Source organism: Aptenodytes forsteri, unplaced genomic scaffold (genome assembly GCF_000699145.1).
Source record: "Aptenodytes forsteri isolate BGI_AS27 unplaced genomic scaffold, ASM69914v1 Scaffold62, whole genome shotgun sequence".
Lineage (NCBI taxonomy): Eukaryota > Metazoa > Chordata > Aves > Sphenisciformes > Spheniscidae > Aptenodytes > Aptenodytes forsteri.
In genome coordinates this window covers 2195940-2208635 of record NW_008794595.1, presented here as the reverse complement: position 1 = coordinate 2208635, position 12696 = coordinate 2195940, and the positions used below count along the sequence as shown (strand labels likewise).

At 40.3% G+C, this 12696-nt stretch overlaps 1 protein-coding gene across 1 annotated transcript in view; it reads left to right on the top strand.

Moving 5' to 3' along the window:
* LY96 (lymphocyte antigen 96) overlaps window positions 1–3705 on the top strand; it is a 13065-nt gene extending 9360 nt beyond the window's left edge. The window contains 2 exon segments of the mRNA XM_009272644.2: window positions 919–971; window positions 3201–3705. Of these exon segments, the coding sequence (XP_009270919.2) occupies window positions 919–971; window positions 3201–3302 (155 nt within the window). The 3' untranslated portion in view covers window positions 3303–3705.
* Window positions 3706–12696: the final 8991 nt, after the last annotated feature.

The following is a 12696-nucleotide window of genomic DNA, read 5'->3' as shown; positions in this document are numbered from 1 at the left end:
CCTTCTCTGCCTCTCTGATGTTACGCAGCCTTCTCACCGCCTCCCGCAGCTCAGCCACCTGGGCTCAGTCCTCGACCTGGGCACACCTTTTGCAGGCAGGTCTGCTGCCTGTCCCTACCCAGGAGAGAGGTCTAGGCACTTCCTGCAGCCTGAGGTCTGCACTGCAGCCTCTCCCTTCAGCATCATATGCAGAAAAAAGCATTATATGCTTTAACATCTTTGTACTGCAGTTTCCATCTCTATAAATTAGGATTACTAATATCCTTCATCTCATTATGACAGTTTTATTGTTAACATCTCTAAAATGACATGGAAAGACTACATTTGACTGGACTGTACAGAAAACTTGTGATGAGCTAGGGGCACTACTAATATCCAGAACACAGTTTATTTAGATGAGTGTCTGAATGGGTTTTTAAAGAGATTCTCTACACTCATGTATAATGCTTTTTTAATTATAGAAGAGTCAGTCCTGTTGTGGGGGCTAACCAACATTAACAAGACACAGGCTCAGATCCAGAGAATTCAGGCAGGATGTCAGGCCAAAAAGACCTGTAAGGAGTCAAAATACGCAATCCATGTTTTCCTTTCTTTAAAAATGAGTATCAGCTCTCTTTGGTTATCACTCAGCTGAACTACTATTACAAGTTAAATTATTGGAGTTATCACAGTAGGATGGGTCTGTAGGAGATGTTGCAGGAGCGTTGTGGTTAATTTCTGTTTTCTAACGTGGTTTAGACAAATAGGCAGAGCTCTGGGAGAATAAACAGGTGAGGGCTTTATCACTGGAAGAGTAAATGGCATTGGCACTGCTGCTGAGAGATATGCCATATTGCTTTGAAGTTATTTAGAAAGTTTGACTGATGGCTTTATGATTAATTAACCATATAATTAATTATAATTATCTCTGTTTTACAGAAACAATTGCAACAACATTTGACATTAAAGGTGCAAGAATAGAGTTTCCAAAGGTACTTTTCAGCATTTTATATAAATAACGACAGTAAAATCACATACTTACATGTATATATTTTCTGAAAAGAGATGTTCACCCAAACTGTAGAAAACAGCAAAAGGAGATTTCAGAAAACTTTCTCATGCTTGAAGTGATGACTCCAGAATGGTAGCATCTCTCAAATGCTAGATGTCCTCAGGTTATTATTCCTTTCTTATTCCTCCTTTATTTTATCAAAGAGAAGACCAAAGATACCAGTTAATGTCACCTTAATAATTCCATTTTGTTTGGTAAATTATTGTGTTCCCTTTTACCTGTTTAAGTAAATCCATCCATATTCTTTCTGCCCATTTCATTCTTTATTTTACATTCTCTTCACATGCTGGTCTGTTCCTCCCTGAAACTCCTTTCAAAGATTTGAAGAGCGATAACAATATCCAAAAGCAAAAGCAATGCTCCAGCGTTAAAGCAGGAGCAGCACCAGTCCTTAGGTTAGCCCACTCTCATCCAACACCTGCCTCATCAGCGGCCTGAGCCTTCCCAAGACCCCTACCGTCCCTATTAGTCCCCACAAATGTCACTAAGGAGCTCCTACTGGTACAAAATCTCCAGCCTCCCCTTAACTTAAAGCTCATGGGCCTCTAACAGCGTTGAACTCCATCCAGCCCAGCATCTCTTCTAGCCCCAGAGCTGGTAGTGGACAGGAATGTCCTCTAACATAAGCAGCCCTCCTATAGATGAGGTGCTTATGGCAGACCTGACACTTCCCGATGGGACTCTGCCAGACCAGGAGCTAACCCAAATCATAGCCTTTGCTTTAAACTAGAAACTCTTGCAGCCTCCCAGTCTTTAGATTAGTCCTAAGAGCCCTTCAGCTCCCAAGTGCTCATCCCCAGTTTGCCATACTAGAAGAGGAAGGTGACAGGAGTCAAAGAAGATAGGGTAAGACCTCAGTTCAGTAGGGGCCACCAAGCTATCTTCTGTCCTGGTGCCTACAAAAGTCTGTCTGTCCGAGGGTATGAAGATGGGTAGCTAGACAACAGCTAAACCTGGGGTGATGCTGCTTTATGGATCAGACTGCTGGATGTGGATGAGCAAAGCGGTGGGTCTCGAAGGAATGCCGAGCTGACGCGAGGACTGGTATTGCTTACAGCAGTATGTACTGCGAGAAAGCATGGCTGACTTAGAGCTGGGCTAAGGTTCAGGCAAGCAGTATCCTGCTAGTCAGGGAGCAGATGCTCCATGCAGGGAGGTGAGCTGGGCCTTGACAGTGTGATTTAAGTAGGCAGCTTGAGACCTCATACTAGGAGAAGAGCTGGCTGTGCTTTGATCAGGGACTGAAGAATGACTACAGCACTCTTCTCACATGGGTCCTTCCTCCCACTCTCCTCTTTCCAGCGTTCTTCATCCTAATCTTGACATCATGTCCAAACTTAGGACAAACTTTTTGCCACCAATAACAGTATGAGGTTGCTTTAGGTTTCATCAAGCAGACGTTTGATGTATTCACATCATATGTTCACTGTAAGTTGATGATTTTGGTAAACACCACTGAGGCTGAATAGCGGTTAAATATCCAGTACGTGATTATAGCTGAAAACAAAAAGATGGACTGTCCAGTACAACAAATTCTGTTACAAGACTGGTCAGAAGCTGTGTGATATGTAGCCTGGAGGGTTTCCCTAGGACTGCCTGTAAAATACAGAGGCTGTTATTGCAACTACCTATGGTCTGCATATGGGTATTGGGGCAAGAAGGTGGCAGAAAGTCAGCAGAAAATAGAAGTGTTGATAGGACTGAATCCTTGCTGTACGTAAGCTATAAGGGCTAATAAGGTTTCTGCCCCACAGCAACGACAAAAAAGCTCATTGCTGCAGAAAGCAGCCTGGTGTATCAACTCAGTTAATTCCCCTTTGTGAAGTCAGAAGCATTACTCAAGAGAACAGCTCTGGAAGGGGGAGCAGGTGCCCTCGGGAGCACAGGACTCTGGTTTGAGAGAAGACCCTGACAAGGGCAAGCTGGACCACAGCCTGCTGCTGTTCCTTAGTACCCTGGTCATGAGAAGAAAGTTGAGCACTGTTTTTTTATGTACACATATATTTGAATATACCTATGATAACAGTCCCTGATGGGAATCTTTCTTTTTCAGTCCTAACAGAAATCGCCAGAACCATTCCAAGCAGCTACTTGGACAAGAGCAGGCAGCATTATGCACTAATTTTTTTTTTTTCCTTGCTTGTTTTAGGGCAATTATAAAATTATTTTACAAGGATTCTCTGATGAATCTGAAAATAATATGGTCGTGTGCTTGAATTTCACCATGATAGTAAAACAAGATATTTTCTGAATGTGACAAACTTTTAAATAATTCCAGAATACGGAGGTCGCTTCTGCAAGCAACTGGAATCTGAGCTACGAAATAATAAGCACACTAATTTTCCTGAAGTAGAATACACCATGTACTGTCTGGAAAGCTACATCATGGATAGTCTTATCCATTCATAGCACTGCTGTAATCAGATGCTCAGCCAATGTGCACAAAATCTCTGGGAATCAGGCATCCTGATTAATCCACAGAATAACCCTGACTGGATGTCAGGCTGAGGACTGCATTTCGGTGCTGTGCCTTGAGTTATGAAAAAGTTGAGTCCTTCAGAATATGCTGAACTAATACAAGAAGTTTTGAAGTGCGAGAATCAGAAGTTCACCAGTACTCAAAATATAACAACATTTGAATCTGGGAACCCTGTTGTTTTGTTTCTTTTAACAATAAAACTTGTTCATACATTCAATTTGAGAAATGTTTTTTATTCTCCTGTTATTTTCTGATCATCCTTCGAGGTTTCCTAATGTTCTGCTCTGTTCGCACTGAGCTGAACCAGAAGAGTAACAATTTGTTATGTGGTACTAGCTCATGTGCATAACATCCAAAGTGGAACGTGTTTCCGGTTACACTGATCCGGTATGGCTGAATTTAGCCCTCCAGAGCTGTAACCACAACCCCATAGCATGTTTTTAGCTCTTGCTCAGATTCCGAGGGGCAGAGACTACACAAGATATCTCCAGAAGGAGGAGGACAGTCATTGCTCAACAGGTTGATCTTTTTGTCAGTTACCAAAAGCATGTCTAAAGCTCCTGCTGTGGCTTCTGCCTCTTGGGCAGCCTGATGTTCAGTAACCACCTTCCCTCTCTGCTGCGCCTCCACATCTGAGACCTTCAGTAAGATCTTGATGGAGTATAAGATTTGGTCCTTAGGAGGAGAGCTGGCATCCTTTCAGGCTTCATGGCACTTTGGTGCCACTGTATGGTGAAAGACAGCTGACCGGTGCGGTGTACAAATGTTTCCTGTGAAGGCACGAAAACAGACCGGTACCCTCCTCGACGTTAGGATGTCATGTCCTCTTTTCGTCCTCAGCCCCCAGCCAGTGCTTGCTTAGTGAGTTCAGACACTTTTCTCTAATGAAAGGGCCAATGTTGAAGGTGCATGTTGCGCTGGCTGTTAGGTCGTGCTGTGTCTAGCAGATTGCTTCCAAATGCCTGAAAAAAATGAAAAACCAGAACAAATCAACCCTCTTTCAGGCTGCAAAATACCAAGCATGAAAATAAGCAGAAGTGAAGCTTTTAATCTCACTTTACATGCAAAGACATTCTTCATACCGGGTATCAGAAAAAAAAAAACCCTCAACAAAACCCCACACCCAAGTATGTAGATACTCCATTTAAAAATTGGTTTCAATATAGCTAGTTTGGCAATCTAAAACAAAATCATCAAAAGTCAATAAAAATATAAGAAGTAGAACTGCATTATGGTGGAGACATGAAGCCACAATTACATCCAAGTGGCAATGGCAAAGCATCTGTGCTTGCGTTCAGTCCACAGACCATTCCAGGAGCAGTCCACGATGGAGTATCACAGCAGCTCCTGCTTACGTTTGAACCAAGTTACTAGAGTTGCAATCAGTTTCCTCTTAATCTAAAATACCAAGCAAAAAGCAGCCAGAGAGCCTGATAACCAGTTCCTACTTTTCTTCTTCTATTTTGCTCATTTCAAGTAGTATTACTGGTCTAGGCAACAGTCTTACTGTATGATGTCCCTGTGTACCCCTTTCACAGTGTCCAGCAACCACCAGGTGAAGCCTTAAAACAGTTTTTAATGACAAAGTGTTCTGAGATTTTTGCTGCCCTGAATTATTCAGGGTGTTAGAAGAAATGTTTTGTTTATTAATCGACAAGTAGCACAGGTAGGAGAAACTAACAGCTCCTGGAAATCAAGGACATTCACATGCTCTATTTTTCATAAGCACAAGTTTTAATGCCTTATAGATGTTACAGAAAATTTATAGTATATGTAAAGGTAGAAATAGAATTTCTGTCTCTAAATAGGGACATTTACAGATAAACGCATATATTCAGTAGCTTGCATTGCAGACTTTTATAGTGTAAATCTTCAGCTGAAGGTTTATGGTGACACATGCCAGCAGATAGGATTGTGAGGCAGAATGCAGGAGCCACAACTTTATAAAGCAAAGACCTTTCAAAGGCCTCAAGCTCTCTCCTGCGCATGACTGAAGGTTTCCACTTCTTGCAGTGCTGGTGGCTGCCCTGCCACGTTCCCCCATGGACAAGAGGAGACAGGTTTTTGTAAGGTGTAAGATCAAGCAACAGCTTATCCCAAAATCACCGCGACACCGTAGGGTGAAGGGCACACCTGAAGGGCTCTGTGTGTCTTGTTCCCGGGACAGAGCTGTTACAAGGCTTTCCTTTCTTCTGCTGTTGTCTGGAGTTGCTAACAGTCATCATTTAACTTTTTTCCTTTCCAAACTTTCCTGAGCCCATACTCAGGGCTCTACAGCAAAGAGGAGTCTACTTAGGATGAGGTGAATTACTTGGACTCGGTAAAGACTGATCTGAATGTTTCCCTCTTCTTCAATTTATTGGGTCAGTAAACTTTGATCCATTTTTTACTACTTCATTTCCTGGCTCTGTCCAGAGTTTGAATGGTGTAAATGCTGTGAAGTAAACCATTCACTAAGTATTTCTTGCTTAAAATACTCAGTGAGACCTACACATCCTGAGATACCTGTATTTTCCCAGGAGTTCCAGTGAGCTGTGCAAAGCTCCCTTCCCTGCAAACTGAAATAAATCAAGGAAGGCCTCTCATGCGGCGTACTTATCTGAAACTAATATCTAAAGCCTTCACAAATATCTCTTTTTCTCTCACTCATTCCTGTTGTTTTTAAGTGGCTGTCAGGATTTGCTGCAGATGGGAAAATAGCTTTTCTTCACCCCCTCACCCTCTGTCGCCAAATATGTAATTATCAGAAGAAGCAGTTCCTGTAAAATGTGTTTTCCAATAAGAGCGCACAATTTTTGAGCTGTGTTATTACAGTTTCATTTGATAAAAACAGTAAAGCATGCATAATTTCAAATGAGAGAACTCCTGCTGACCGCAATTACATATACATTTGCTGGCTGAAATTGTAACATCATTTGAGATAGATAGACACACAGAGAAAATTCCATGCAATTCAGGTATTACGATAGCATATCTTGTTTCCAGGGATGTACTGGAAGGCATAAGCAATCCCTCAGTCACCGGTTAGCTTAGCTGGTAGAAAGCACGCATACTCATACTGAACAAATAAACTGCAGGCTGCCTGCAGCAAGGAGTTGGACTTGATGATGCAGGAGATGCGCCCTGATCTGTGTTACAGGCATCAAAAGAGAAACATAGCAGCATTAATCCCTTTTGCACAATTTTTTTTCTCTGCGGAAAATGCTAGTAATTGCCTTTGAAGTGTCAATGTAGCACATTATGCTGAATGATTTCAGCTGCTTCGTTCTGCCCGTGCGTTCCTGCCAGCACAGGGAGTTCAGGGGCAGCAGATGGGGATAGTGACATTTCTGACGGGAAGAGATGGGGAGGGAGGGAGGAAAGGGAGGGCAGCTCATGCCTGCAGAGCTCAGGGGAGAGAGGACAGGAGAAAGGAAATTTGGAAACTCTTCTTGCTGCCCTTAGAAATGACTGGACTTTGGAAATCCTGGAAAATAGTCACTGTGCACGCGTACTTGTCTTGTGGATCCCAGGCACAGGGGCCTTGTTGCATGGCTGCTGTAGATGGGTATGTCCATAACCTCTTTTCTTCAAGATACATTTTACCACTGGCAAAGAGAGACCTTATATATATGTATCTATATTTAATATAGATACATATATACACATATATGTATTTGGCCAGATAGTTTATAACAGCTTTGCAAAGCTTCTGCCTGCAAAAAGAACCTTTTTTTTTTTTCTTGGGCTTTAGCCTAACCAGCAGCTTTACCTACAGTTGTTGTGGTTTTAAATTTAAATTTCTTACTAACATAATTTCTTACTCTCATAACTAAGAAAGCAAAACTTTTAATAGCAAACCTGGCTCTTTGCTCACAGGAGGGAACGGTCACTCATTCTGAGTGTTAAGGTCCCCGTTTGCCCATTTTCCTGCCCTGCACAAAACCTTCAAGTACTACAGAGTAGATGATAATATTTTCTTAAATTGTAACTTCTGCTAACTGGGCACATCCACTGTGTTTTTTGTTCTCCAAGAGGTTTGGCATCTCTCCTGAAGAAGTACCTCCATACTGATTATGAAGTTGGATTAATTCTTATATACATCCTGTTCAGCCAGATTCAATTTAGACTTTTCACTGTATTACCCATATTTTTTGTATTTTTAATATAGTAGTGTAGTTTAACAATTTCAGTAATGCAAATTAAAAAAAACCAACACAACCCTACAATAAGTAAAGATAAATACAGAAAAGCAAAATTTTAGCATTAGTCCTCTGAAAGCAATAGAATTGAAAAATCTGCCCTTCACTTACGAGATGCGCAGAGGAGGAAATAATCAAAAAACCATAATGCATACAAGAGTGAGCTGTTTTTCACTTTGACCCTAAATTAATTTGACCCTGTTTTAGAATGACTTGACTTTATTTCACATCTGAATATCAGCTGAGCAGACTGGTAGTTATCTTTCGTAATCATATATTGCACCGAAGCAATCTGCCCTATGTCAGTGGACATTGCATGCAGTGGAATTTTCCTTATATCTTTAAAGCGTTAACGATGCTTTAGTAGCATAGATATAACATAGGTAAAACAATGAACATCATTAATGAAAGTGTCACATACGACTGTCAGAAAAACAGACTGTCAGCAGCAATATGCCTTTCTGATTCCCCAAGCTACCTTCTAGTGACTCTGACTGCTAGATACACAGTTTCTCCAGCCTGTAAAAGTTTTGGTGATTTTAATATTCTAATTATGGAGGAAAGGGGTTCCTAAAAAAAAAAAATCTAAAGTAATTGCTTATCTAGGACAATCCAAAATATTAAAATAAAGAAAAAGTATTCTCAGATGAGTAATAAGGAAAAAAAAAGTGGTTGTGTGAAATAAATAATTTTGATAACCTCAGAATGTTGTGTATTTTTTTGACCAAATAATGTAAAAATAGTAGGCTTCAACTCACTTAAATTTGAGATGCTTCAGCAAATAAGAAGTATTTTTCTACTTTTTGTTTTTGACAAATTGGCATTGTTCAAGGAAAGACCTTTGTGCCACAAAATCATTGTGATTCTGCTGATAAGCCAGGAGTCAAGCTGTGATAGTCGTACTCACATTAGTATCTACTTGACAATCTGAGTTGTCCTGTATGGTACAGGTGCACAGCCCAGTTCTAAATGACTTTATATGCCTTCTTCTGGAATTGATATGCAAAGGGCAACATTAAGACTTTACAAACAGTACAACAGAAAGCAAGATGTCAGGGGGAGCAGATCAAACCATATATTTTAACTTTGTAAATTATAATTTTCTTTTAGTATTTTTGGTTTTACAAAAAGCAAATGCTATAACAAATAGAACAAACAGACCAATACACCTCCTCCTTATGCACCTTTAGGAGTATATGGCTAGGGTAAGCAAATTTAGAATAGAATAGAATAGAATAGTTCAGTTGGAAGGGACGTACAACAATCATCTAGTCCAACTGCCTGACCACTTCAGGGCTGACCAAAAGTTAAAGCATATTTTAGTGACATCCCGGACCTGACTGGCCAACTTCTGATAAGCCCTACTAGAGGTGTTGAGTGTCTCCAAATCTTACTGAAGCTGAGAGCTGGACATACTCAGCAATATATATTTTCATATATCCCAATCTTAGCACAGTCATAATGCAAATGATTTTATTTAAGTGTAGATGAGAAGTCTGTGATAAAATAAAGAAACGATATTTCGTTCCAGGCTGGTATTGGTTCTACTGCAAACGTTTTATCCAAAAATTACATCCATCGGTTCAAGATGCCGAGCCTGGATGTCTGTGAGTGGGACAGGGGAGCAACACAGGAGGGAATGCCTTCTTCTGGCCTTGCCGGAGAGGCAGCGCTCTGCAAAGTCCACAGTCACTGTCACTGCCATGATGGGAGTGGAAACACAGCTGCTCCCTGTTTTACTGCTGCTCCATTGATAGGTGCAGCCAATCCTTGTGATAGACCACCTCTTCACCCCAAAATCACAGTGTTCTGGGGAGAAAATATGGAATAAAATGATAAATATAATTTCAGTTTTGAAAATGTGGAAGAAAATAAGGAAGAAAATACAGGTGGGGTAAACAGTTACATAAAATATACAATCAAATGCAAGATATTTGAAATATTTATAGACAAAACATTGCAATATCAGTGAGTCAGGTACTAATATCAGGTTTATTTGAAAGAGGAGACTTTCTCCAAACATTCTGTCAATACAACAAGGATGACTAAGACACCATAATTCTGTGAGAAGAGCTAAAATTCATCATAAGCTCAAGGTATTCAGCAATTACAATTATAATGATCTGGTTTTTTAATACTTGGATTGCAGTGGTGCCTTCTGTAAGTAGCTTGTAATCAGGACTGTTGCTTCCCTGCTGTGTACTGTATAAATATTTATGAAATTAGTAAAATAATATTTTAAGGGTTCTTTGAAATGTGAATCATGGCCAGATCCAAAGCACCCACTAAGCATCTAGCCCCAAGAGAGCGATCCAGAATCCCTTAATTCTGCAGTGACATTTTTTGACATCTTCAAAGAGCAACTGTTAAATACTACATGAGGGGACCGGTTTGGTGCAATGCAAGATAGCTTTCTGCTGAGGATGACAGACAAACTGAATTAATTCTTATTTTCCAATGCAATTTCCACTGTAATTCACATTTCAAAGCATTAACAGCCTGAAAAGCATACAGCATGACACAGTGAAGTATATACCAGAATCTAAGCACAAGGATTTTGCTGGAATACCAAGCTGAAAATAGAGCCAGATGCCTAAACGTCACGGGTCTTGACCATATGCATTGTGTGGATGTTTAAATTGATGTTACATGGATTTGACATCAGATTCAGCCTTTTTTGCAATGGTCTCACATGTTTCCAAGGGACATCACACTGATCACAGTTCTGTGAAATATAAGATGGTAGGCAAACTAAACTACCTTATTTTCCACCACAATAAAGTACGTGGCTGTGTTATCAAAATGGTCCTAACACAAGAAGAACATTGGTGCAATCTCTAGACCAAATCACTGATCCTTTCAGTGATTGTTTTCTCTATTTTTAGGTTCTATCTGAACGTTGAGAAACTAAGAAAAAAGCAATATATTTTGAGGCACATTGCCCTAATGTTCACTGTAGTCAGGTGAAAACCTTTCTCTTGGTGGGACTGGATGGTTTTGCAGTTTCCCAGAGGTCATTCACAGGAACCACTGTAGACTTGTGGACCTGAGGAACAGCAATGTCACTCCTCAGTGGACTGGGGTGGCTTCTTCCAGTCAACACCCAGCACCACCTTCTCTGCAGGGTTGGGAGCCTTCACCATGGTACGGGTCTGAAGTAGTCTGGTCTTATAAATTAATCTGATTTCCCTAAACTCATGATGGTAAGTGTCTCGTCATGTGCACAGTAACATAGAGACAATCTAGCAGTTGCATGGTCACCTCAACTTTCTACACATGATAAGTTTTTCTACCAAGAAGAAATAAATATCAAGCTGACTCTTATCTTGCTAAGCTACCACATTTTCCCAGTTCTTGATCTTAAATCCCCTACATGAAGTTGTGAGTACTCCTGTTTCTCTCCTTCCTTTAAAGCTGTGAAGCAATTTGCACACTTGGAGTTGAAGTGAAGGCCTCCCCATTGGGTGAGGTTTTTTGCCCTGTTACTGGGAGTGCGTTTTAGTTGCTGCAGAACAGCAGGGTTTTTCACACAAGCCAGGAACTGCTACTTTATAAATGTATATATACTAAATAATGAAACTTATCATATCCTACAGGGTACATTTTTTGAGTTGTCAAGAGAGCATTATTCCCTTCAGGAGGTCTTGATGCCCATGAGAGCAAACTGCACAATGTTGCCTGCATACTTTATATTGTTTTTACTCTATTCATATCTGTTGGGGAAAGAAAAAATATTTGACTGTTTAAACAGGTAAGATAAGTACTAAAATGTTCAGGAAAGAAATGGAATATGCTCTGGTTAGGCTTTAAATTCTTAATAACCCTTCCAAAGTTGGTATCAAGCCCAGAATAAAAGGAGGAGGTTGGCTGCAAGTTAGTGCCTCACTTTGTAAAATCAACAACTGCTCTCTGAATTATAGTGCTAGGAGACCTTATCCTCACTGACGATTGACAGGCTATTATCTTGCTGAATAAAAAATGAGCAATCAAACGTGAAAGGAAGCTCTGTAGTTGGCACCAAATTCTACACATCCTTAAGCGTGACACAAACTTGCTTAAGTCAATGAAGCCATTTTTTAGAAGGAGTTTTACAGCTTGGCCCTTGATAAGATAAGTGCCTACACATAATATGTACTTGTCGCTATGCTCCTGAATGACTCAAAAGACTAGTAATGTGGCAGAAAGTCTTTCACCTGTAGACTGTCAGTTTGAATCTGTCAAGCAACCAAAAGTCCTTGCTACAAGAAATTTTATGCAAAAATTCCAAGCAGTGCTAGAAGAATATTAAGGCTGAATGTAGAGTTATATACTCAAATTGGAAAGGGTTTTCACTCATTTTTAATGTGCCCCTTTCTGCTACAGCCTGACAATTCAGTCTTTAATAACCCAAGCACATACCACCTTTCGAGCAGTGCGATACAGGCATTTTCCCCAAATCTGCAGAAATCTTTGCTTTGATGAACAGAAATCTTTGTTCAGTTTCTGAGCACCCGGTAAGCTTATCGCGGTCTAAGTGAAGGAACACAAAAATAAGCACACATTTGAGTGGCACTGTACATCACGGTCACCGTCATGATCAAAGTTTAGTTGTACTGAAAATGTCTTTCCTGAAAATGGATTGAGTTAAAATACCAAAGCTGAAAGGAGGAATACCTGTTTAAACTATGTGGAAATTGGTCCCTTATATAATCAGGAATATAAGTGATTGCTAGTTATAGATTAAATATGTTTTGCCTCCTGGGTTATCATTTGCTGTCATCAAATGAAATGCAAGAGACCTAAATGCTCCCTTAGCCTTTTCATAGGAAAATCTGAATAAGAATATGAACACCTGAACAATAATCTCTCCTAAAGACAAGTTTTGTTGCCTTATTTTTTTCCAGGAAACTCCCCCTCTGAAGGTTTCCTATTTCCTGAAGATCTCATAGAATCATAGAATCATTTAGGTTGGAAAAGACCCTTAAGATCATCAAGTCCAACCATTA